General features: G+C 51.0%; 6 protein-coding genes across 6 annotated transcripts; 4 read left to right on the top strand and 2 right to left on the bottom strand.

Moving 5' to 3' along the window:
* Window positions 1-4: 4 nt before the first annotated feature.
* On the bottom strand, window positions 5-1460 carry Aud_001283 (putative aminotransferase family protein (LolT); the record flags this gene model as incomplete). The annotated part of the gene is made up of 3 exons (XM_043286783.1): window positions 5-689; window positions 738-1329; window positions 1379-1460. 3 exons carry the CDS (start codon window positions 1458-1460, stop codon window positions 5-7), a joined length of 1359 nt encoding a protein of 452 aa, XP_043142718.1.
* A 563-nt stretch (window positions 1461-2023) lies between these two features.
* On the bottom strand, window positions 2024-6927 carry Aud_001282 (uncharacterized protein; the record flags this gene model as incomplete). The annotated part of the gene is made up of 5 exons (XM_043286782.1): window positions 2024-2331; window positions 2393-4612; window positions 4668-6165; window positions 6260-6686; window positions 6830-6927. 5 exons carry the CDS (start codon window positions 6925-6927, stop codon window positions 2024-2026), a joined length of 4551 nt encoding a protein of 1516 aa, XP_043142717.1.
* A 1401-nt stretch (window positions 6928-8328) lies between these two features.
* Aud_001281 (uncharacterized protein) lies at window positions 8329-8709 on the top strand (the record flags this gene model as incomplete). The annotated part of the gene is made up of 1 exon (XM_043286781.1): window positions 8329-8709. The coding sequence occupies one exon, from the start codon at window positions 8329-8331 to the stop codon at window positions 8707-8709; it is 381 nt and encodes a 126-aa protein (XP_043142716.1).
* Window positions 8710-9691: 982 nt separating this feature from the next.
* On the top strand, window positions 9692-10839 carry Aud_001280 (putative alcohol dehydrogenase; the record flags this gene model as incomplete). The annotated part of the gene is made up of 2 exons (XM_043286780.1): window positions 9692-10492; window positions 10543-10839. 2 exons carry the CDS (start codon window positions 9692-9694, stop codon window positions 10837-10839), a joined length of 1098 nt encoding a protein of 365 aa, XP_043142715.1.
* A 344-nt stretch (window positions 10840-11183) lies between these two features.
* Aud_001279 (uncharacterized protein) lies at window positions 11184-11988 on the top strand (the record flags this gene model as incomplete). The annotated part of the gene is made up of 4 exons (XM_043286779.1): window positions 11184-11282; window positions 11336-11707; window positions 11757-11912; window positions 11986-11988. 4 exons carry the CDS (start codon window positions 11184-11186, stop codon window positions 11986-11988), a joined length of 630 nt encoding a protein of 209 aa, XP_043142714.1.
* A 9299-nt stretch (window positions 11989-21287) lies between these two features.
* medA (transcriptional regulator medA) lies at window positions 21288-24527 on the top strand (the record flags this gene model as incomplete). Its single annotated transcript, XM_043286778.1, has 5 exons — window positions 21288-21295; window positions 22046-22094; window positions 22279-22444; window positions 22527-24001; window positions 24072-24527. The coding sequence occupies 5 exons, from the start codon at window positions 21288-21290 to the stop codon at window positions 24525-24527; spliced, it is 2154 nt and encodes a 717-aa protein (XP_043142713.1).
* Between the last annotated feature and the right edge of the window lie 1126 nt (window positions 24528-25653).

The raw sequence follows: 25653 nt of genomic DNA, 5'->3' as shown, positions 1-25653 counted from the left end.
AATATCACAGCTTTGGCTCGGCAAACTTCCTCACCACCTTGTTGCATAGCTCCGCTAGCACACCACCAACCCACTCGAAATCGCTCTTCTCCAGGTAAACCTGCGCACTCAGCCGGGTCCACAACCACCCGCCATGTGCAAACACAGGCACAAAGGTCCCATAGTCCCGCGCCAGCGCCTTCTGCATCTCCCCAGCAACCTCCGCGGCCTGAGCAGCCTGCAGCGTCAATCGAGCCGTGGCCGTGTTCGGACCCTGTTCACCACCAGACACGGCAAACGGCAGCCGCACGGTCGCCATGGCACAGCGCCGGAGCTGGCTGACCTCTCCCGGCTTCAAGCCCGGCTCCTGCATCACCTCCGTGCCCAGCGCCGCGGCAACAATGTCCCCGGCCTCCCGGGCCAACTTCTCCAGGTAAGTGTAGATGCGGTCCTCTCCGCCGCAGACCTGGGAGCGGAACTTCAGCGCCGCCGGAACACACAGGTAGGCCGTGTCGTCGGTGGTCGCGACAAACTCGAAGAGCTCCTCGAAGGCGGACTTGCCCGAGCTGCTACGCAGGGGCGAGGTCGCGGTGGCGGGGGAGTCCGGGGCTGGGATGAAGCCCCAGGAGGTGGGGAGAGTAGTCCGGATGAGATGTTGGTTGCGAAGGGGGACGTAGAGGACGGCGCTGCCCCGGGGTGTATACAGCCACCTGATCATATTAGGGAACAAGTCAAAATCAAAACCTGAGGCAACTCACTTGTGACAATTACTCGTGAGGAAATCCGGCTGCAAAGCCCCCAGATCCAGGGGGATCTGGCCGATGCCATGCGCCCCGTCCACAACACTCAAGATGCCCTCGGCGCGACACGCCTCGATCAACCGCTCAAACGGGAACCGCACACCAGGCATACTGACGATTGTATCAAAAATGGCAACACGGACCTTCAGTCCGTCCGCCTTCGCCTTCGCCACGACCTCCCCGAATTTCCGCACGAGCTCGTCATGGCTGATGGGCAACTGGTACCGGACCTTCCGCAGCTGCAGCGGAGTGGTCTCAGTTAGCGAGACGAGGGTCTTCTCGACAGCGCCGTAGACGGTGTCAAAATACACCACCACATCGCCCTGCTTGAAATCGAGGTTGCGCAGGACGGTGTTGACGCCCGTCGAGGCATTCTTGACGAACACGCACTCGTTGGTGGGCACATTGAGCAGCGCGGCCACGGCGCGGCGAGACTCGTCTATCAGTTGCGGCTGGACGTGCCGGATGAACGGGTCCGGACGGGCCTCGATTTGAGACTGAAATTGCCGCAGAGCTGTTTGCACTGAAATGGGATATGTGCCGAACGAGCCTGTGTAAATGTTAGTCAGGTCAATGAACTCTGTGCCGAGGGAACCTGCCATGGTTGAGATTTTTGAAGTCGGCGTCAAACAGAAAGTGGGTTTTGGCCATAGAGGCACCAAAGGGCGCGGGAGAAGACATGTTGTTCAGGAAAGAATCGCTATGGTTGTCTTGACTCTTGATTGAGAGAATTGAAAAAGGAATTGCTGACAACAGTGGAGGATGACAGAAGATAAACAACTCCATACGAAAACGAGGAACGCACCCGTGAGTCATCCACACCCACGCCCTTTCTGACGCCAAGAGATAGATAGTTATAGTTACTAGTACACCGACTCTTGCACACTGACAAATCAGTTCAGCTCAGTTGATAAGATCGGTTACCATGAATTGTGTGTCGGTGGTAGCACCATCGTGGTACTGCGGATATCGTCGGATCTTGAACCTCACCACGGGACATAATCATTCTGTGGACACTCAATGAGAAACTCTCACAAGCGCCACAGGACGCACTTGGCTCACTTGATAGAGAGGTATTGACGATCTATCCTAATAGATTACACGAGCAAAAGACAAGCCCAACCGCGGACGACGCGTTATACCCAAATAGGCCGTAGATCTCATATCTACACTCAGAAACAACAGGAATACCGAGTCCATCAAGTATTCTCGACATCACACAGGCCCTCCTACAGGCTCATCATTCACCGCTTGCCCTTCTTACGGGGGGCCACCACCTTGAACGCTGCGTTGGTGCTCTCTTCTTCGCGGTGCGCATTGGACGACCCCTTCTTGGCCACTTCACTCCATCCGCCTCCGGCAGCGTTCTTCTGATCCGCAAGGGCGCTGGGGGCCACCGGGTCAATAATGCCCTTGTCCGCTAGCTTGCGACGGCGAATGAACTCGTCCGCAAATCGCCGACCATCCAGCGTCTGCGAGTTGGCATACACCGAGTCCGAGATGATCTCCGCCTCGGCGGGCAAGAGGAGCAATTGTTGCACGAAGTCATCCACTAAAACCACATTAGTTGTTTACTCAATCACAACCGATCACTCCGTAGATGTAGAACTCACCATTGATATTGCTGTTCAGCCCTTTACCCAAAGACAACTTGGCCCATTTGGTGAACTCCTCCAGAGCGCGGTTGGCGTTGGACGGCGGGGCGCTAATGACGGCCACGGGTCGGGGACTGGCAATGGGTACGGCCCGGGGCTTCGCGGGCGATGCGGCCAATGGAATATTACCGCTGGCAGCGCGGGGACCCGACGGTGCGGCAGGGGGGGCCTTGGGCTTGCCGCCGGCGCCCACGGTAGTCCAGGCACCGGAGCTAGCTGCGCTAACGGGGGCTGTTGCAGGGGCCTTGCTGGCGAGATCCGCATACCGCTTGCCGGTCGATGTCGCGGGTGGAGAAACAGCTGCGGTCTGAGCAGCGGCCGCGGCAGCCGTCAGGCGCTGCTTGCGGGCTTCCTCTTCCTTTTGGATCTGAGCAAGTGTCTTCTTCGCCGCACTACCTGTGGTAGTGGTCTGGCTCTTGTTGTTCCAAACAGAACCGGTGGACGTCGGGGTAGCGGGAGATCCAGCACTGGCCCAGTTGGCAGTGGATGGAAGACCGGGGGCCTGCGCTTGCGCTTGGCTCAAACGCTCCTGCTCGGCAAGGAGTTGGGCACGACGAGCGGCAGCCGCCATCTCTTCCCTTTGAGCAGCATTACGAGCCTCCGCCTCTTGGATTTCCTTCAACGAAGGTCCCTTGGGCATGTCGTTGCCCCCTCTGGCCCAAGGCGCGATGGATGTGGTGGGAGCCTCGACAGGAGTCTGTGTCTGGGACCGCGAGTTTGCTACCAGGGACTCGGCCACATTTTGACGGTTGCGCTGCGCGGCAGGAGCGGGGAGTGGCGATGCAGAAGGTGGAGGGGGCATAGCGCTGTCCTCTTTGGGTCCCCACACGGAGTCAGTTTGAGATTGCTCAATCTGCTGCTGCTGCTCCTGTTGTTCCTGCTGCTGTCTCTGAGCGGATGCAGCCTTCTGGACTTGTTGAGATAGAGTGAGCGGGGCTTCCTCGCTTGGAGCAGTAACCTGGTCAACACCACCGGTCTTCTGAGGAGAACCAATGGGTGCGATTTCGGGCTGCTGGGAAGCCTCGGCAGCATGGTGGGAAGAAAAGCCTTCAGCACTTTGCATGCCGAAATCGCCCTCCTGCGCTCTCAGCGCATGAAACTGACGCAGCCGGTCTTCGCGGGCCTGCTGCTCGAAAAGGCTGTCTCCCTGAGTGCTGTCAAACTGTTCTTGTTCCTGCTGCAGCCTAGCACGGTCTTGCAACATCGTGGCTACTTGTTGGGAATGAAAAAGATTGTCCGGCTGCCGAGCCGCAAAAGACGACGGGCTGCCAAACGCGAACGGATCCGGACGACTCATGTTCAACCGATCAAGGAGAGGCGCAAGTTGATGCGGGCTATTGACCAGATCGGTTCCGACCATTGGCGGGCCCTGCCTCAATGGTGCTGCTGCATCGAAGAAACCAGCCACAGACGGGGGCGGCTGCTGCTGCATTGGGCCCTGAATCGGAGATGGCTGGAATCCAATGGGCGAAGCGATGCTGCCAAAGCTAGGCTGGCTGTGAAGGCTGTGGGCGCTGGAATGATGCTGAAGCTGAGGGTGGATGCCCGGATGGACGGGGCCTTGCAACTGCATCTGCTTCATCATCGCCTGCTGCTGAGCTAGGTGCTCCTTCTGTCTGGCCATCAGATACTGTTCCTCTTGCTTCCTACGTTCCAGAGCGTTCTGCTGCTCGGCGGTCAAGGTGGTACCAAAACTCGGGAAACTGCCAGGGAAGGGAGGCTGCGCGGAACCGGTGGTGGCTCCCGTCCAAGGAGCAGCGTTGGGGTCGGGTCCATGAGGGATTCCGATCTGAGGTACCAGGAAGGGTTCGCGCGAGTTCCCGATGCGTCGCACCAGCTGCGCCAATGGTTCAAACTCCGTATCTTCGAGCTTCTTGATCTGCAGATCGGGACTGAAGAAGCCAGCCTTGAACCAATCATGCATCTCTAACCCGGTCCATGGACCTTGAATGTTACCCTGAGGATCACGGTAAATCCAGCGCATACGATCGGGCATCACCATGGTCCGCTGTTGAGCAGGAGGCACAGACCCAGCGTTGCTTCCGGGCTGACCTGGAGTTTGACTCGGTTGTGGTGCTTCGGAAGCCATAGAGGCCGGAACGGAACCGATCGCAGAGACAGGAGTCTGGGACGTCGAGGTTGTCGTCGGCTGACCAGCTTTGTCTGCTTGTGAGACTTCTTCAAAGTATGGTCAGTGTATGGAAAATTCATATGTAGCAGAAGTAGTCCTTACCTTGATGATGAGAACCATCCTCCAAAGCGCTTTGTCGGACTTGATCCCCTTGCATCTGCTCCTGCATTGCCGCGGGAAATAGAGAGCCTAGCTTGCTGGAGCGGCCAATGCTGCCGGTACCCGTAATGCCAGGGCTGAAGATGCCACCACCTCCCAGGGTTGACAGACTAGGCGACTGGAGATCAGCCATCGTGCCGAAGATGGGATCGCCGAACCCTGTAGAGAAGGCGGACCTCTCTCGAGTAGGAGTCCCAACAGCACCAGACGACCAAGCCGAAGCGCCTCCAAGAGTGGGAAGACCGCCGAGGCCGCCCAGACCGGAAAAGCTGCGATTGCCTGCGGCACTGGAAGTCTGGCTACGGTCAATGGAAGGCAGATCCATTCCCGACCCTATTCTTCGCATCGAGCCAAATGGGCCGGTCGTATCTCGAAGACCCGAGAGACCAGGATGATGGGTGCTTTGGATGTCCGATCCGTCGGTCTCGACATCGTCAGCGTCGATCCGTTCGCCATGCGGGCTTTGGTAAGGATTGGTGTTGGTGGGGCTAGTAGGCTCCTGGCCTTGGAGTAAGCTCGGCGTGGGGTTGCGAGAATTCTCGTGGCTCTGCATGAGCTCTCTGAAGCCCGGAATACTGGATGTCATTCCAAAGGCGGAGAAGCCCAGCTGGTCGGCGGTTTGAGACGGTGCGCTCGCGTCCTGAGATCCTCCAAGGGCAGCGCTTCCACTGCGGGTCTCCTCTGCAAACGGGTTGGTCTCACTGCGGCCGGTGCGCGTCTTGACAGTTTCCCCCCAAGGCGACTGCGAGCGTTTCTCCCCCTGGTCTTCGGTCAGACGTTCCAAGTTGCTGAGGGAAGGCTTTTCCTTGATGGAGGCCGAAATATCCTCGGAGCTGTCCTTGGAGAATAAGCCCTTGAGGCGACTTTCCCCGCGTACGCTTCCAAAGCCTGGTTTCTTCTCCGTGGTTGGAGTTTGAGAAGCGCTCGATCCCAGCGAGAAGGCCCCAAAAGCTCCCATCGGCGAGAAGTTAGCGCTTTGCGAAGCCGCGCCCCATGGAGAGCTTGGCGCCCCAGTCGCGGTAGCCGTAGGATTGGTAGAACTCCGTTTCAGAGAACCGAACGGAGAGGCCACTTCTCCAGAGCTAACATCACGGGCAGGAGCTTCCTTATCCTTCTGATCCCACTTGGAGGTAGACGAAGGCTCGCGGAAATCGGTTTTGCGGCGTAATAGAGACGGAGGCGGGGTTGAGGTAGATGGCTCGTCGCGGAAGAAACGGGAGCCACTGGTGGTAGGAGACATGGCGTTACCCACAGAATCGCCGGTCTCTCGACGCCTAGGACCAGGGCGCGCAGAGCTGGGGGAAGAGGTGCTGTAGTTGTTCATGTGGCTCGGAGGGTAGGAAATGGATGACTTGCGTCCTCCAGTGGCAGCACCGGTATTCTCCTTAGCGGCACTGGTTGGTGGAGGCTTGAGCGGGGAGTTGACCGAAGCGGAAAATAACTACACTATTCAGCATGGCATTTTCCAACAGGAATGAAAGGGCGATCTAGGTGTTCAGAACAAGAGAGGGGCGGGGGGGAAAGACAAGACCAACCTCTTTCTCATCATCAGTCATATCCACTAGGCCCAGAGGCTCGACCTTCCCGCCGTGATCCCAACAAATCTCAGGTCCCGAGGGATTATCCTTGGAATCCTCTCGCTTTCCCCATGCTCCGTTAGTGGGAGGAGTCTCCACGTGAGGGTTCCAGTCGGCGACAAAGTGATCCGCAACGTTTTTGCCTAGAATACCCGACTCACGCTGAGCTTTGTAGAGACTCAACAATTGTTCTTTGGAATAACGATTCTCGCCGGCCCCGTTGCGGAGTGCGCTGGATTGATTTGAGGTCATGTGTGGGGGAGTATAAGCACCGACCGTCGGATGCGTAGCAGATGTAGTTTGAATGTCTCGCGTTTGAGAAGGGTTCGTTGCGACTGACGGACGGCGGAAAGTCTGTGTTGCTCCGTTCATGCGAGTTCGAGACCTGGTAAAGCAAGGGTATCAGTTGTCAAAGAGAGTTTCAGGTTAGGTAAGGACACGTCCGCGGGGAGAGAGATGGAGAAGGAAAACACATGAAAATGTGTATTGACAGGGAATGCCCCGAGGACATAAGACATGATTGCATACCATTCTCCACCGGCAGTTCCGTCACCTCTCCTGCTGGGAGCGTCCTGAGTATTGCCAGCAGCGGCCGAAGCAAAACTCGAAGGAAGTGGCGTAGGCATTATGGAAACAATGGCTGACTGATGAAGGTAAATCACCGGTTCAGCGAAGAAGAGGGAGTCAAGTCAAGACAAAACTCGTTCGTGTGAGAGAGTTGGTTCTCAGTGTGTTCTGGTGGCGGATTGTTAAAGTCGAAGGGAACGTTTGCGTGGGAGAACGACGCACGACACGAGAGCAAAAGAGTAGGTAGCTAGAAGAAGACTAGTAGATCAGTAACCGACCGGAGAAGCTGTAACAAGATGTATTAGACGCAACATTCGAGGAAGCTGTTGACACAAACCTTTTCGCTTTTTAAAATGAGGGAGACTGTTTATTCCTTGGGGAAGAGGATAGAGCAAAAAACGGGCAGACGATCCAGGTCGAGATCAGGAAGATCGAGTAAGGTCGCAGAGAGTCTCAAGGTGGAAGTTCCTGGCTGTGAAAAATGGACGAGGCGGCGGGCGAATGGCAAGCAGCGCGTGGAATTATCACACGGGTCTTCTAACTGTCTGGGGGCTTGGGACTGTTTTCGCTGCCAGCCACTTTTACGCGGTTTTACCATACAGGGCATCCACAAACGCACAAAGAATGGGTACAGCTTTACAGGTACCTTACTTTCCTACCTAGGTCAGAAGTATCAAGTCAATTAGAAAACATTGAGAGGAGACGTGTATGTAGGACAAGCGTGAGATCGTAATTGACTCGTAAATCTATCATATGATATAGATGATTATGATTGATTAGATTTCATCTCAGGAACATCAATGTCAAAGCTACTGCTATCTATCTATCCGCCAGCCTTGAATCGGCAGGTGATCGGTGTATGGCTTGAGTAAACGACTTTCCACAGTGCGTAGGCATAACCGCTCCAGACAAACCTACATTGTCCTACTGCCACGTCCATCGCATCACTGGTGCTGTCGACCGCCGCCTTTAATTTCAGTATGTATGAACGCCTCAAAAGATGGCTGGATTCCCCATGAAGATTGCAATATTCGTTTGTTTGCTGGAACAAAGGGTGTGGAAGGGGAAGAGTGTATTTATGGTGCATCATTCTACTCAGATGCACAGGGTTGCAAGGCATGAAAGGCAAGGTGGATGGCATTTACCGGTCATACAACCAACATGCCTCTCCATCACCAACCTCCGCCTCTGATGTTTGAAGCCTCAGGCACGGTTATCCACATGACAGAGTCTTTGTCTGGCAGCAACCATCAGTCAATGATGGATATCAGGATTTGGCGCTCTGTTGTCTATTTGTCCGTTTGTCTGTTGCTGAACGACCCTGTAGCATGGCCATCTCCACAACACCCATACCAGTCTGGATATATATCTCAAGCATGCTCCTAGGTCAAAGGGCAAATCTCTCCACCACAACACATTGGCTGTCCCCAAGATGAAGCAAGAAAAGATCTCTATGCCATATGCCTGGTACTGGCACGGCAAACCCCTCCGGACTGGTCTTGCCCAGGGAGAGAAGATCAGACCCGTCTGTACCGGATCACACATCCTCGAGACTCCCGACCACTGTGCGCCTGATCGACCATGCTGTCCTCCGAATATCCAGGACAAACCATCCTGTCCATGCGGACACGGACATGGACACGGTAACAGCACCGAAAGCCACAACTGGATCCCAGAGTCGCCGCAGCGGAACCCAAACTGCTGCTACTCTCCTGGAGTTCAACAACCGAGACATTGCGGTCCTGAAGGCCAACAGGATCAGATCCCTCGCTGCTCCGCCCCAGCTTTCACCTGTCAAGACTGTCCATGCGACACCCTCCGCCCAGAGCCCTGCTCTCTAGACAGGTGCTGCACATGCACAGCCGAAAGCACCTGTCTCCCGGGAGATCCATGCTGCCGGACCCCGCAAGACATCCCATACCCAGCAAGCAGACGTAAATTCTGCCCACCCTCGTTCCCCCATTGCGGTGACTCATCGAGAACGAAGAGCCATCATCAGGCTACACCTGTAAAGTGTCAACAGAGCTTCACTCGATTCGAGAGCTGTGACCGCTTCGACTGCTGCGAGGATACCTTCGTCAGCAAATGCGAGTATTCCACCGAGGAGTCGACGGAGACGGGTCACGGCCACGGCCACGACGCGGACTTTGAGACGAGGTCTTATCATCGCCGTCGTCCGTGGGTGAATCATCAGCTACATTGCAAGTATTAGTTTGTATTCTGTCGCCGTGATGTTCCCAGTGCCAGTGCAGGAGCGAAGGTGGTATGTGAGGTTGGCGAGCAATTTAGAAGCTATGCAGAGTCCTCCGTAAAGATTTAAGTAGATGAGTACCCCTGGTAATACACGGAGATAATTCCTCTAGACATGGATGCTTAGCTCTAGCTTTCGTTAATCTATTCCTGGACTCACACTTCTGTCATAGCTACTGTCATATTGGTGTTCCGACAGATAAGCATTGGCTTATCTTGACCGAGGCTGTTCAAGATAGCATAGCTACTGTGTAGCACTACCAAATTGATAGTGTCATCATGCAAAATAAAGATGTATCATCGCTTTGACAGCCTGACGGGGATACTCAATTCTCAATATCAATTGGCTTCGCGCACGCACACAATCACCCGCAACTCCGTGCAGCCTCGGTTATCGATAACGGCCGTCATCGTCGTCATCCCCGCACGGATTACTGATCATCGATGTGCTTTGGGGTAGAATTTCCATAGCTTGAATTTACCAATTCTCTCTAACTTATCGCTCTCAATCATACGTACTGAACTACGTACTGAACTGCCAAAGACCTAATAGCCATTGATATTACCGTCACAATGTCGAAAACAATCTTCATGTCCCAAGTCGATGGCAAACCAGGCCAAGTCTACTACCCCCTCTCCGTCCAGACATTGCCTTTGCCGACACCCCAGGGGCGCGAGCTCCTGGTAAAAATGACTGCAGCCTCACTCAATCATCGTGATGTTTTCCTGCGGCAGCATCTATACCCCGGCGCCACTTTCGATGTTCCCCTTGGCGCAGACGGGGTGGGAGTGGTTGTTGGCACCGGCCCCGATGTGACAAATCCCGAACGGTGGCAGGGCAAACGAGTGATTCTGAACCCTGGGACTGGCTGGAATGATTCTCCCGACGGACCTGAAGATCCCAAGGGCTATCGCATCATGGGTGGAACAAAGGTCTACAACAAGGGTACACTGCAGGAATACCTCACCATTGAAGAGTCCGAGGTGGAAGAAGCTCCCGAGCATCTATCGGACGCGGAAGCCGCTGCGTTGCCATTAACCGGATTGACGGGGTGGAGAGCCTTGGTGGTTAAGGCGGGCGAAAGGAATTCTGGGAAAGGCGCTGCTGTCTTGATCACGGGGATTGGCGGTGGTGTTGCGCTGATTGCTCTCCGTTTCGCGGTGGCAAGGGGTGCGGATGTCTATGTGACGAGTTCGAGCGAGGAGAAGATTAAAAAAGCTGTGGCACTGGGCGCGAGAGGTGGTGTGAGCTACAAGGAGGATGGATGGGAGAAGAAACTTTTGGGTATGCTTCCCAGCGGCAAGCGGAACTTTGACGCCATCATCGATGGTGCAGGTGGTGACTCTGTCGAGAAGGCAACCAAGTTGCTCAAGGTATGATCGTCCAACTGAGCGCCCAAACTGAAGCCGACTGACTGAGACAGGCTGGTGGTGTCCTTTCCGTTTATGGAATGACCGTGTCCCCCAAGATGCCTTTCCTGATGCAGGCTGTCTTGAAGAATATTGACGTCCGTGGCTCTACCATGGGCTCTCGCAAGGAGTTTAAAGAGATGGTTGATTTCGTCAAGGTGAACAAGGTTCATCCAGTGATTTCTCGCGTTGTACAGACCGACTTGGGCGATATCGAGGGACTTGACAGTTTATTCCAGGACATGAAAGAAGGAAAGCAATTCGGGAAGCTGGTTATCGAGTTCGGAAAGGCCTCAGGAAGCAAGCTATAATCTGGATTCAGAAGCCTTTGAGGCAACTTTTCTAACTATGTTAGAGCACGACATTAAGAAACCTAGACGCAATAGAGTACATAGCTCATGAATGATGATTCTTCAATTGTGCTTTCCACATCCGGAGTGGGTGGCTCTTTCCTTGATGACTCCATCACAATTGCTACACTATAGCTAGCAGCACAGATCAGACGGACATGGGAATTCGCCAACATCACAAGCTCAGTGTACACGAGCGACAGGTAATCATTCCTTTACCAGCAGCTTATCTTGCCAAACAGTCTAGTCATTCATTCCTTAGCATCTTTCCCAGTAAGAAGACACCGAGCGCCGACCGAGTCACCATGAGTCTCAGGCACCGACTATACGAACCCAGCTTGTCCGCCGATTTATCCATCTCACAGTCAACCTTGGACTCTGAATCTTCTCTCTCATCAGTCGAGGTGAGTCGAGCCCGCGCAAGACGGGATTCACGAACTGACAATCTTCTTCGCAGAGATACTCCGCAGCGCTGGACGCCCTGAACGCCAGCAACCATAACCTCGAATACAAGATCGCCAAGATCCAAGCACGCAATCTGCGCCTCAAACTCGACCTGATGAGACTCCAACGACACGTCACGTCCTTCCATCACGATCTCCTCGCCACCTGGGAAGCCGACATCCTGACGAGCCTTATCGAGGTGGTTTACCAACGACAAGGTCGGAAACTACACCGCGGACATGACATTAGCGACCTAAGGAGGCTCGATCGGAAGGCTCTATCGGCGATGTATACCACGGCAGCGGGGAGAATCGGCAGGAGGGCACTTAGGAGTCTGTTTGGTCTATCACAGCTTTATTGGTTAGCGTTGCAGAAGTACGATGAGGTGCGTGGACTCAGTTTCATGATGTCTGTTGCTCTATCTGACTGAGTAGATTGCGCATCTGCGGAGTACAAGTCCTTCTCGTACGGAGGGTACGTTTGCTCGATGGTTGATGACGGAAAGGGAGACGAATCCTAAACGAGCGGGTTTCTGGGCCAGATTGTTTCCTGTCTGTTATGGGAGGACTGTGGAAGAGAGTTCGAAGATGGTATGAGGATGGATTCTTGGAGGAAGGAGGATAGAGTATAGCTGATGTGGATGAGTCTTTCCTTTTGATGCAGTAGATAGAGAGTATTGCTATGCTTATTTACAGGGCTCAGTCAATCGCTTTGATTCTTAATGTGATGTCTAAGATGACTCGCCGATAGGAGTCGAACCAGATTATGGTGAGCGTGGCAGGGTGGAGTCAAGCTCTTTCTAAAGGACTATCCCACGTCCAGGGAGTAGGTTACTCTGCAGAACTACGACTTGTAGATGGTCGTGAGTAGGTGTAGTAGTATATTCTCAACAAGTCAAGATAGCTTTACTATCATTCAATCCAGAGCCCAGACACCAGCTTGCTGAAATCATACAACTACCAGGCAGCAAATGCTGAAAACTTGGGAAGATTCTCGCTGGAAACACCCTGGGACCCCATATGCTACGCACTCAAGCCGTGAGCGACAGGGAATTGACGGACAGCCTGCTATTCTGGGCAGGCAAATGTGAAACTAGTGCATGGCGGTTGGACCTTGCGAACTCCATCCAGTCGCCGATTGCCAAATCACCTTTCATGCTCCCAGAATGTTGAGGAAGATGGCCCGTGGCTATTGAGTGCGGTGGAAATGAGCCTGTTTCCTGATATGTTATTCTGTCTCAAGTGTCCTCTTTGAGTAGTCAGAGTCTGGATGATAGGTGTTGTCGCTCAGGTACCGTTGTGGGCTGGTAGTTCAGGCAATACCTGGTGGATAGAGTACGGCACTGTTAGGTATCTCTATCCCATTGTGCGCACTGCAGCTAGCACCATAAGTAAGACGACTTGAAATACAGCATAGGAATTGTCCGGTAGATGGCTCCATAATGCCGATGTGGCTGGCTGTATATCCGAACGAAAATAAACTGAACAAATTGACAGAGATTGGGCTTGACGCTGAATAACCCCAGCCGGCGAATGAAGACAAGTAGACGAGCCATGGATGCAAATTGTACTGTTAGACAGATGGCTACCAGAAAACGGACATGGTTGAGACCGGCGTGGGACGCCGGCTTTATTTAGTATACCCGACTCAGACATTGTGTCGTTAGCGGCAGGGTGATACTATTCGTAGACACCGACACTGGACACCTAAGGCGCGGTAAGCTTTGATTCAGCTACACATGACAGTGCAGCGACATAGTTGGCAGTAGATAGAGCATGATGGGCCTATCTTATTTGATTCAGCTGCTCTGATGAAGTGTGATTAGAAGTAGATACCGCATTGTGGCGGTTACTGTGCTGGTTAACCAATGCATTTCTCATCTGGCGGACGCTGCCTGTCTGCCACTGGGCAGCCCAACGCAGCATTCTGAGCACAATATTCGTCACTCGTTCTCATCAATCAACATTAAGCGCAGATACAGAGCAGGATTGATTTTTCTGCAGGCAGATGCAGATTCTCATCCAAGAGAAGTTCCTAAACCCTCACTGATCGGGCCATCGGGGCCACTTCAAAATCCGTTGACCAGACCGTGACGATAAATATGAAGTCATACAGATGAAACAAGGTCTTGTCTTCTCAACCATCCCACCGGAGTTATCATCACACAGCTTCGCTTAGGTGAGATCGACGGTCGGCTTTGCTTGGGATGGGTGGCTATGCATCGTTGCCAGGAGTCAGTGAGCGGGAAGGGTGAAACATTTTCTGTTTTCGATTAGGGTTTGGCGAAGATCAGACAACCAGGGCGCCGTGGAAACGTTTGGGATAGCGTTCCAGATTTTGAGATGAGATGGAAGGAATCAAGTCAAAGTCTGGATAGATAGATATTCTGATAGCACTCAGCATGTGTGTGCCAACGTCAGCGCCAACTCAACGCAACGCAGTTGCAACGTGTTGGTTAGACCGTTAGATAAACCAACCTTAGGCAGCAAGCCAGGAGTAACCAGACTATTGAGTTTTCGGTCCATTCCCCCTGGCTATCTGCTCTCTAGATAATTTCCAAGCTTCGACTATCATCAACCTGCCATGCTCCTGCATTAGTCTAGATACTTCGGACTTGCACCTGCACCAGCACTTGCAGCCTGCTTGTAAATCCTTAGTTATCTAACCCACGCTTGGCACTTAACGGGGTCATGAGCGCAACTATACTCCGTCGTAATGCACGAATAGTGTAGAACTGTCCAGTAGACTTGGCACAGAGGATTACAGTCTACACCCGCATTCTATATTATGAGACCGCAGGTAAGGGTTCAGTTCCTACCGGCCTCATTTCGGATCGTGGTGATGAAGTGCCGAAGCAAGGATCCAGGGTACGCTGGCGGGGCATGCGTGCTGGAGATCTTTCTGAACAACACCTGCGTCTCCGACGGGATGCAAACTGTATTCTACTCCTTCCTTGCGAATTGCAACTCCTGAAATCCCCTTTCATCTATTCAGAACCGGCTAATGTCAGTCTTCGAAATTTCGTAGGGGACAATTCTGCCATGGAAGAATCCCAATCCCAATTTCACACGGGGGATAGGTGGTCTTGGCGCAGTGAATCTAACGAAACAGTTAGTAATGTTTTCACATTATTGGTAGGGCACTCTGTACTATTAACGGGATGATGGCATTAAAGAGTTAAGACTGCCGTTTCAACTTCTTATTGTTGATCAGTAAGTAAGCTCTTCCTTTAGTCCCACGCTGAGCTTGATGGTGGTCGTCTCATGGTTGGTCTGGTACCGATCTGTACTATTCGCCCGGCGCATATTCCTTTACATGTGTAGACTAGCCTGGTAGTACCACATGGGGTTGCGAGGCATGAGCTGGGGGATTTTGCCTTTTTGTGAGCTGCTTGGGCGCCGCAAGGGTTCGCAAGATTAACCAGATCAGGAAAGTGAAGCTCTACCTCCATCATCTACAAAGTAGAGCAGCAGAAGAAGTCAGTTCCAATTCGTTTACTCTGTTGCTGCTAATGCAACAGTATCAATTAAAGTACCGACTGATACTGCAGGGATATTGCCAGGGGTTCTTGCGATAAGCACCTAAGACTGCATACCCCGTACAGAGCACTCCGTAGTAATCACATTTAGACTAGGGCACTGCACCACAGCATTCCATAGATCATCCGTGCGTCCAGGACCAAAATCTCTGCAACAACGTGGCCCTTGAACGGTTGAACCTTAGAATTAGAAGCCTGAAAGAACGTCATCATCATCATCGGCAAATCAGAGGCGCTGTCCTAGTCGGTCCCGGGCCCGTCAGAGGATGATTAGATATTATTAGATAGCGATGGTAGAGGCAACGGAGTCAACGGTGTCCCCGAGGGTCCGACATAAACCGAACCGCTGCTAAAGTTTAGTGCTTGAACCAAGGTTAGAGGTTGATGGATGGACCCAAGTACGTAGCTACTAGTTATCTAGGGATCCATCATGGTAGTATCGAGGAATCAAAAATCGCATATAGAGAAACAGATTTCCCCGAGCATTCGCCGATATATACTGTTTGTTTGGTTTCATGCGAGAAAGAAGAAAAGGTTCAGGGTCGTAACGCATTATGACACTATGAATTGAGAACTAGGTTTTTCTAAGAGGCACAAGAACCGATCGTCGACATCATCACTCAATAATAAAGCCGACGGGACTCGGTAAGTGCAACTGCATTTTTGGGGAGAGGTCGTATTCGTATTCTACCCTAGGGAGTACGTACCTACTTCCAGAAGGTTCAAGTGACCCAAGCTCGTCTGTTATTGGAGTATTGATCGATTGACAATACGACTATAACAGCCTTATGAACAAGATAGCTATTTCGGATGCCAGGAATAGGATCCTGTAAGCTTCTACGGAGTGAATTCCGTTCTGCAATCCCTAACCCGTCCCTCTCAGTCTCGGCCACGGCCTGAGCCGAACACAACCCGGATCCGAGAATCATCGAGGATTGTCAATTGTCATCCACAGAGAAATAGGCACCCACTTCGAGCTCAAGAGACAAGAATTTCCGGACTACTCCGTATCTCTCGGCGGGATAACACTGAAAGGACCTCGCTGATCGATGATCGTACTTGGGGCCGAGGCCCCACTTCCAGTCGCCGAAGTATTTCGGTGCAAAAGCGATACTTAGCCCTAACGAATAACACTAATCTACGGAGTACCGAGCCCTCCGTAATAATAACAATAACCACGTTGACCTCGGTGAAGGAGCAGCGGTAAAACCTCTTCCGTGCTTCAGCTAGCCTTTGAGATTGGATGGTGCCGAATCCTGCTATTAGTATTAGTTGATCAACTACTTTCAGGTCTAGCGATATTTGGTGAATGGTGCGGCGGTGGACGCTTCGAAATAGGTTCTAGTTAGTTGCTGCTTGTGGTGTTAGACTGTGCACAAAGTTTCCCGCCCAGTTCAGTTATTTTCCGTGAGGGACAGAGGGACTCTGGGGCAAGAGACTGGCAAGGTCCCAAGGTTGGAAGATCGTTTGCGATCTGCGGTTCTTATTTATTTATTTATTTATTTATTTATTTTATTTTATTTTTTTTTTTTTCCCCGGCCCAATTCTTTCTCCCATTCCTCCCAGTGCCAAAACTCAGGACTCCCAGGCACCTCACTCTAGCATCGGTCGATCTCACGAGGGGGTTCTTCTCATGGTGACTTCATTGTTACCAACGATTTGAAGTTTCCCTGCAAGAGAGCCAGATCTCCCGAAGCCCCGCGGACCATTGCCTACAGTACTGCGTAGGCTACCTACCTTTTCGTTTACAGGTAGTTATGGCCATACCAAGATTGATGTGTCAGCCACTGTATCACCTTCTATCAAGGGCTTCTGCCACTGGTGAGCAACGTCATACTTGATCCTTCCCTTCTTTGACTATTGACTTGGATTTGTGATGGTCGCGCTTTGCTGTCAAAGTGTCAAATACGATGATTCTTCCCGTACAAAGATAGACTGAGGCTTAGTCAATAAGGTAACAGTGCAGAGTTGCTCTCGCTCCTCTCATCGTGCCACTTCGGACGATTGTCAGCAAATCATTGTCGAAGCCATCCGTCTTTGAAAGGGGACGGGTTCGACATGGAGGTCCTAGTCAATGGGGTGATCCACCCCTGCCCTTTCTATCCAATAGGAAACATTAATCCTTGCATAGTCAGAAAACCCATGCAAGGTTTGCTATGTTTAGCAGCTGGTTAGATCGGCCGCTACATCCGCGTTTTTCCCGATTTGGTCCCTACACTTCCTCCATCTGGTCAAGTGAGGTCATTAGGTGCCTTAGCACAGAAGTATGACCATTGAGCTAAGCGGTGACCACTAACTATCCATGATGTAGAGAGGTACTGCGACAGCGGTAAATATTGCAGTCACTCAGAGTTAGTACGTAGTAATAAACTCTTCAAGTCTTTTAACCGGGCCACCTTGCGTGTTATGATCGCATAAGCCTGTCCTTCTATGCAGTTGTCCCAAAATGACTGCTAGTACACAGCTGCTTTCCACGCATAGGATGCAGGGAGCCAACTGACGAGAAGGAAGAAAATGACCACCTTTGCATGTGCAAAACAACCCAATATGGGCCATGTGAGTCATCAACCTGACTTGTCCTGACACTGCACGCTCGTGTTGAAACCTCATGGCATGGGCCGACTTTGGCAAAAGATAAATAAACTTTGGCAGAACCCCCATCCTCAGTGGAAGATATTATTAGGTCACAAGAAGGCGCTCGCTTGCCAAATCCCATGACAACAACGCCGTTAGGTGTCTTGCCTGCGGAGAAGACAGTGGAATGTCGCTGCTGTCATGTATTCGAGTTTTGGATGTCTTTTTCGTTCACTGAATCCAACCGTAGAACATCTTATTCATGGTGCAGATGTCTTGTGGGGCGAGTAAGAGCGATCCAATCTCGAAAAGAATATCCTCATACGATAATGTTAAGAATGCTGTCATCACTCAAGGTTACCTTTCGAAAAAACCAAATCTCCATTCTGTGGAAGTGTAGAACGTCACGACCGTTGCTCCATCGAAGAGTTGAAGACCCTAGGGCTTGCTTGGTAGGAGGAGTACGGAGTAAGTGTATCAGATTGTACCCAGAGGGCCAGGAAACACAGAAAATGATTTGTCAAGTCCATCCATGAATCGCGTTAGTCACCATCCGTCAGCCATGCGCTTTTTATCTCAAGCCGCCTAAGTACGGAAGATGCCAAAATAGGCAAGGACAGCGTGCGGAGTCCTGTTTGAGGGGTCCAAAATAAGAAATCGTTGAAAAGAAGGGTTCCAACCGAGCACTGGGGCAGATGATATCAACTCTTGATATTGGCAAGAGTCCAGAGGTGGAGACCCTTTCACATAACGGTCCATACCGCCGATACCAGCGAAGTAATAATAGTCTAATAATACGCTGTGGACTTTGGGTGCTCGATCGAAGTCAACCTACGGCGAAAGCACCGGTATTATTCCGTGGTTCGGGAGAACTGGTTTACATGGAGTTTACGCCTACCTGGAGACCGGAATATGGAAATCGAGTTAGTTTGACCAAGGATTTCGGTAAAGGTCTCCAGAGTGTTGATCTTATTGGATCAAACAACGTGCAGACGAATTGCCATTCTTCGACCACGAGGCCGAAAGAAGAGGTTGAGACGAGAAATTATTGGAAACAGTCGGGAAAGCAAAGAAGAGGCGGTGCAGTCACCGGATACTACCTTACCCTACCTTAGTTAGGTTCTTAGTGGGAACTACCTAGTCGTACTAGCTACGGAGCTGTCCTTTCCTAAAAGGTCCTGGCCATTCAGGCAGACCTTTTTTTTTTTACTTTTTCTTGTTGTATACCCTACTGTATTGGTGGATACTAGCTCTACCCTCCTACCCTCAGGCGGTAACGGCAGAGAACAAAAAGAACCCGCAAAACAAACTCCACCAGCATCATCGATTTATCCAGCCGTATCCGTACTCCTGTTACTCGACGTCTCTTGGATTCCTTATCCATCTTGGTATCGTTAGAATCTATGTTGACTTAATGAAGGAGCAAGTGCTAGGTATCAAGTAGGTACAGAGTACAGTGATCCTTCAATCCTAACACCAACCACGCATTCCCTCATTCCCCCACCGTCCTTCTGCAGCCTTCTTGAATCAGCCCCATGCTTCCTAGAGGATCCACTGCTTACCAGGCGGCGGCGTGGACCGATTGAACGGTGGCTTTCCCCAAGGGCCCAAAGCTGTTCACTTTTCCTTTGCCAGGGCTCATTACTCCGTGGTTACTTCATCCTCTCACGCTTGGTTTGTCACAAATAGATGTGAGTTGAAAGTAACAGAACTGTATTAATCCATCCCAACATCTGTACAAGCTGCAGACAGATGAAGTACTCAAGTACTCCGCTCTCCTAGTCTAATGATTCATCATCATTATGTTATAATCCTCTGCTCGCCTATTTCGCTACATTCTAATAACTTCCGACCTATACTGCATATATTAATATTAATATTGTTTTCAATATCTTTTTGCCTAACAGCTCCAAGCTAACTCGTTCCAGAAAGAACACCTCCACTTTTTTCCTCTCTCGAGTCTTTAATAGAGTAAGAGTACTAAAACAAGGAAAATTTGATACTGGATAGGAACGGAAATAGGGAACCTGGATCTCCCATTCTGTTTCTGTAGGCTCTGCGAATCAGCGGACACTATGGGGTTTAATGGTGGTAATGGCAGACGATGTTATTATTATCGTCATGTTGATTATTATTATCATTACCTTATTATTAGAATCTGTTCTTATTATTGAGTGGAAGCATTAACGGCTTACTGTTCAGCTGGAGCTGTGGATTCCAGTCCCGGGATTCGATGAACAGAACAAAAGCTCTTTCGGCCAACCAGCCATTAAGTTAGGCTTTGTCTTCGGAATACGCTCCGTAAAATTATTGTGATTGGGTAATAGAATAGACCGGGGCCGGATATCATGCTCACACGAGTTAACTTCGTTGCCTCGCGTAGAAAAAAAAAAACAAATAAGGGTAAAAAAAAAAGAAAAGAATCATGCTGCTGGGCAAGAAATTCGTGGTACGTACCATAGTATTCAGGACCCTTGTACCACAACTGCTAGGCAGGTACTAACTTAAGGTACCTTGCTAGAGAAACCACTTACTACTTCGAGTGCTAGATAGGTACCTAGTAGGGCATCCGCCCACTTCCAGCACCACCAGCAAACCGTACTTTGCAGGACCTTAGGACTAAAAAAGATCTAGTGATGAGGACCAGATAAAAAAGCTACTCCATATCTATCTACTAGTCTATTCCTTTAGATAAGTTCCTTGACACCGGTGCGTTGTGCATCCCCCGCCACACTGCCCTAGCAAGTACTCAAAGTCACCATCCCATCAATCAGGCCGTCTAGTCTACCTACTACGCTTCTTACCACCACAGCCTCGGTCTTAAAAAAGGAAGGGGGGGAGAAAATCAAGAGAAAGCAATAATCTTATATCTCTCGTCATCTCGTACTCCTACTTCTAGCTCTTTTACCTCTCTTCCTCCATACATCTATCTTACTTCCCCCTCCCCCTCCGGATCTTCTTGAGATGGCAGCCTGAGGAATTTCGATTCTTCTTACTTTCGCTTTATTACATTCGCTCATCACACGTTCGCCATCACGCTCGCTTGTTATTTGCGCAAGGTTATTATTACGTTCGCTATATTTGTCGGCTGGAGAGAGAAAAAAGAAAACGACATCGGTGGATCGATTTATTCAATATTCAATATACCCTATAATAGTTAATCGCATCGTTCGCGAGTATCACGCCCTCGTTGATTGTGTCGACCACCTTCACCTCCATCTGGGCCCAAATCGACTTTATTGCACTTTCTAGGGAAAATCAAGGGAGGACCAAATCAATATTGACGGACCATTATTACCATATCTTCCGCTTGAACTACCTACCAGTCCCGTGCGTTTGTTCGGTTTCGATTCGCAGTGGACTGTAGGAACGACTTCCCCCGCAAAGCCGTTTGCCTAGAGATCATCTGGTTACTCTTTTGGACCTTGATCTCCTTTCCAGCAATATCATCCCTTTCGGCTTCATCTGCGCCTTGAAATCAATATCAAAGTGGGACTCAACTTGTCCCAATTTCCTGCCCGCAGCAACATCGTTCAGGAGGTGGTGGTGATTCTGGACCCTACTCGTCTTCAGGTGTCTCGGTTGAAAGCACCACTTCTTTCCGAAAAAGCAGAGATTATCTCAAACCTGGACCCCTTTTGGGAAACGAGAGAGTCTCTTGGAAGTGACAGGGACTCGTTAATTTGACAAGGTTAGCATCCCCTCCTCCCTTCGCCACTTTGCTGTCGGTGCCTTGCATCAAAAATCAGTCCCCTTTCGTGTCCCCTTTTGCCTCCTCCACTCCTTGCTTCATCCAGGTCGTGCCTCTGGTGCACCAGGCCATTAGGAAAATTAGGATTCGTGCTAATTCAGCATGCGCTTGTCATAATTTCCCCGTGAACCTTGTGTTTGTTGTTAACATTGTTAGGGCGTAGGTCATTTCGTCAGTCGTTTCGGTGGACCTTAGATTTTGCATATTAGCTGTCAAGTTGCCTCAGGTGTGACCTGGTTAGATCTTCTGTTGTTCTTTATCTCACTCGGTAAGTCTTACTAGTCTATGCAGAAAGCCGGTCCTCTTTACTTTGCGAGGTTCGTGCTCACCAGTTGAGTAGTTCGTGCCCGCCTGCAACCGAATCCCCTCTATGGTCAGCGATTCCAGGAAATCCTGAGACTTCGTTCGCTTAGAGAGAGATAGACAAGCCAAAAAAAAAAGGAACGAAAAACGCCTCCGCAATATCTGTTCTGTTTGACAAAGCTCGCTTGCCATCGTGAGACCGTCTGACGGATATCCCACTATTGTTCTATCGGGATCGACCATACTTGGAGGGTCAATATCTCGTCTGCAAATGCACCTGCTGCTCTCACAGGGTGTTTCGGACTAGTTTTCTCAGTAGCCTGGCCTGTCTTTGACGCCTATCCTGCTGCCAACCTTTGCTGGTTTCAGTCTTCCGTGTTGAATACTGGTCGTTGATTCGAAGCTGTGTCGTTACGCCTCTTCTGGAGACTAACAGCCACTTCGTACCGTCACTCGTTTTGTCTCGGAGAGCTCCCTGTGGTGCCTTCCGACATCCTATCGTTTTCAGGATAAATTGCCTGTCATTCGCTTCTTCAGGCTGTTGTGTTCCGTTGCAGTTGCTGCAACATTTTCAAACTGGCTTACTCGAAGACACACGGTATTCTGGTAAGTCAAAGTCCCAAACTTCTGTTTCTCTCATTGCTGCCCAACTACCATTGCTCTCTTCTCTTTCCCCCTTTTTGATCCCGTCAGTTTCTCAACGTTGACTCAATCCTTGTCTCGCCGCGAAACTCCTTCGTATTGTGTGCTATTTTCCCTCTTTCTTTTGCTTACCTTTTGGCCTTCGCAGTTCGACCCTGATTTCCAAACACCTCTCATTCTAGACGAGTCGCTGGACTTCTCTGATCCTGAAGAGTCACGATTTGCCAGCGCGTTTTCAGACGGCCTCCTGGCCAAGTCTGAGCCTCTCCTGTCTATGTCGACTTTTCAGAAACCCCCTACAGCGGCCTTGCTAGGTAAGTTTGTGTTGTCTCTTTCTTCTTTGAGCACTGCTGCTACATTGGCAAACGGAGATAGACTGATCGGCTGACTTCTCAGATTACGAGTCTGCGCGATCTCTGCATAACGGTGCCTCTTATTCCACCTATGGCCAGCCTCCTTATGTGACTGAAACCTCGCTCGTCCCATCCCCGATGGCGGATCAAGCCAGCCAGATTTCTGATTGTGGCCCATACTTGCCCAATCAGGAGTATGGTAGCTCTTACGAGGAGAGCCGATCGCCCATGCTTGGTGGAGAATCCCGTCAGCTGCCGGAGGTCATCTCATATAATCCTCAGAGAGGGTCAGAAGGGACACGGGTATTTGTGCAAATTCAGTGCCCACATGATCTTCACTCATCTCCATATGCGACTCTCTACCTTGTCTTCGGGTCGAAGAAGTGTGAATGTCTGCCACATTTCCTCGGCTTGCAAGGGTCGTCCTTTCAGTATGCTCTCTCCGTTGACACTCCCCCGTTCCTCGCCACGGGATCCCAGTCACTTGCCGTGCCCCTGCAAATCGTAATTGATAACCATCATGGAGGCTCTGTCACCACGCTGCAAGTAGGCGTTTACACATATGAGCATACCTCGCAAAACTCGCCCTCCGATGAATCGCGGAAGAGAAGCATTTCTTCCTACTCGGAGAATGTCACTTACAGGCCAATCAGACGGGCTCCGGGACACTCTGGATATGAAGATGGCCGTACGACCTCCTACTCACCCTACTTGCAGACTCTTCCCGGGATGAACGGGTTCTTGCCTCCATACCATGCGATTGCTTCCCCCAGGGTTGCGCCTACGCAATATTCTGCTGTATCAACCGCACCACACTCGTCCATTCGTGCACCTTCTCCGCTCACCCCTTCATGGAGCCCGTCGGTTGTCAATGTGACTGGCGATTCAAGGGCCCCTGCCTATGCGATCGCTCACAGCTTGCGTCAACACAAGTCATCCTCGCCGGCAAGGCCAGCTAATCCAACTCTTATTCGGACGTCGACTTTGCAGCAGGCGAATGGGTTAGGGCATGCGCAATCATTCAATCCGTATGCTATGTACCCATCAAAAGCCGTCCTCAAACTGAACGGGGACCTGGACTCTATGACGGAGGGGTGGACAAAGGAAGAGCGCGAGGCCAAGCGGCGTCTGGTTCAATTCACTCGCATGCAGAGCGGAAGCACGATCCACGCCGACTTCAAGCCTGTCTCCCCGGACGAGCGCGCCCCCAACAGTATTTGTATCAGCTGCATCTACTGGGAAGGCAAAGACGAATGCTTCGTCACAAGCGTGGACACCATCTACCTTCTTGAATCCCTCGTCGGTGTCCGTTTCACGGTGGAGGAGAAGAATCGCATCCGCAGGAATTTGGAGGGCTTCCGACCCCTCACCGTCTCCAAAGCCAAAGCAGATAGTGAAGACTTCTTCAAGGTTATTATGGGCTTCCCCGCCCCCAAACCTCGAAACATTGAGAAGGATGTGAAAGTCTTCCCTTGGAAAATCCTCAGCCATGCACTCAAGAAGATCATTGGCAAATACGTAAGTACTTTCTTTCAGAATTCCGTCGGCTATGGAGTCATCCACATCCACTAACGCAGGGTGGCCTTAGTCTGCAAGTTACTCATCAACCGCTGGGGCGCTGCCAACGCCAATCAGTTCCACCTTTGCTGGCAACGGAGCAGCGTCGGACTCGGGAACAGAGCCGTACGCTGCAGCTTCTCCCCAGTCGGTTTCAGACGCTGCTCCGGCCAGCAGCTACTGTCATAGCGTTGCAACACCAGCCTACTCTCCACCCGCTGGTTCCTCGGGTCCCCCCATGACGGGAACATCTGAACTGCGAGCTGTGCTACCTTCTGTCACTCAATCGTATCATAGTATGGCATCGGGATACGCATATCCCGCTGTCTGCCAGCAGCAGGGCCAACTCTCACTCACAGCTCCTGTCGGTCGGCCGTCATGGGATCCCAACAGTCTTGCCCATCATCCTTCGGCAAGTGCGGCCCCCAGTTATAGCTATCTAGCTCCTTTGCCTTACTCATTACCCGATCCTTCCCACGGGTGTTGATTCTCCAGCTTGTCTCGCACTACGGTTCCATGATACTTGGTCACTGGAGCATGCAGGAGTCCCTTATATTCCTGCTCCCACTGCATTTACCGGCGTTTTGGTCTGTTTTGTTTTATATTCGATTTTGGTTGGTTTTGCGCTATTCTTATGCGCGGCGGTCTTGTCCCCGGTCTCTTCTCGTCACTCCTTTGGTATTAGCCACGGCGCTTGGTTATGATCACTCGCAATGATCTCATGTCTCTCCTTGAATATCTTGATGTCTTAATGCCCGGAAATGTTCTTGTTCTCTGTTGATTTTCTGAGCTTTTGACATGGCATACGTTAGACGGTGTGTTTTACATTCCTTTTTCAGTTTGGGAACACGTGCGGGCATTTTGATTCCACTCCTTGCGAAGGTTGTACATTATATGGCATTGCATGGCGCTGCAGTCGTTCCTTTTGCATTTCGCAGGTCTGGAAAAAACTGTGTTTTTTGGGACGGATCTAATAATGGACAGCTCTGGCGAAGGGACACAAGGATCTCGAGGGTTTAATCAGGTTGGATTTGTTCCTTTATTTTTACCCGCCGCCGCTCTGTGTATTTGGGCATCTCCTTGAATATACAGGCATTCGGCATACACGTCCTTGTTTGGTTTTGCGTGCATCTTGAGACCGATGTTGGCACCTTGATTGTCCAGCTTATATGCATAGCTAGGCGTCTGGGACATTCTGCTTTTTCGGTTCTGGTAATTAGTTCAGCTTCGTTGATTGTCTTAGTTATAGCTATCCAAGAAGGATATTGAAATAATTTGATCGTTTTTATTCGGTTTATTTGGTGCAAGATGGGGATAGGATGCCTCTGGATGCCTCAGGCTGCTGTGATTTTCATCCTAAGGCAACCAACTAGTGTATGGTATGGTAACCGGAGTTCCTCATGATAGTCTTATCTTATCGGGGAGTCACCTGATCGGCGGGACATCGGCGCATAAAGAAAAGAGAAGAGTGAGTCAACCAGGAACAGAACAGGACTGAAAGTTGAGACCGACGCTGTGTGACCTTGGCCACCTTCTCCCTTCAATCCTTTCCCCCCCAATATCTCCATCTCCATACCCCCTCAATTCTCTCTCTCTTAACATACTTTCTCTCA

This window comes from Aspergillus udagawae (assembly GCF_001078395.1).
Source record: "Aspergillus udagawae IFM 46973 DNA, scaffold_1, whole genome shotgun sequence".
In the NCBI taxonomy this organism is placed as follows: domain Eukaryota; kingdom Fungi; phylum Ascomycota; class Eurotiomycetes; order Eurotiales; family Aspergillaceae; genus Aspergillus; species Aspergillus udagawae.
The sequence above is the reverse complement of the archived record's forward strand: the minus strand, read 5'-3'. Positions and strand labels throughout refer to the sequence as shown.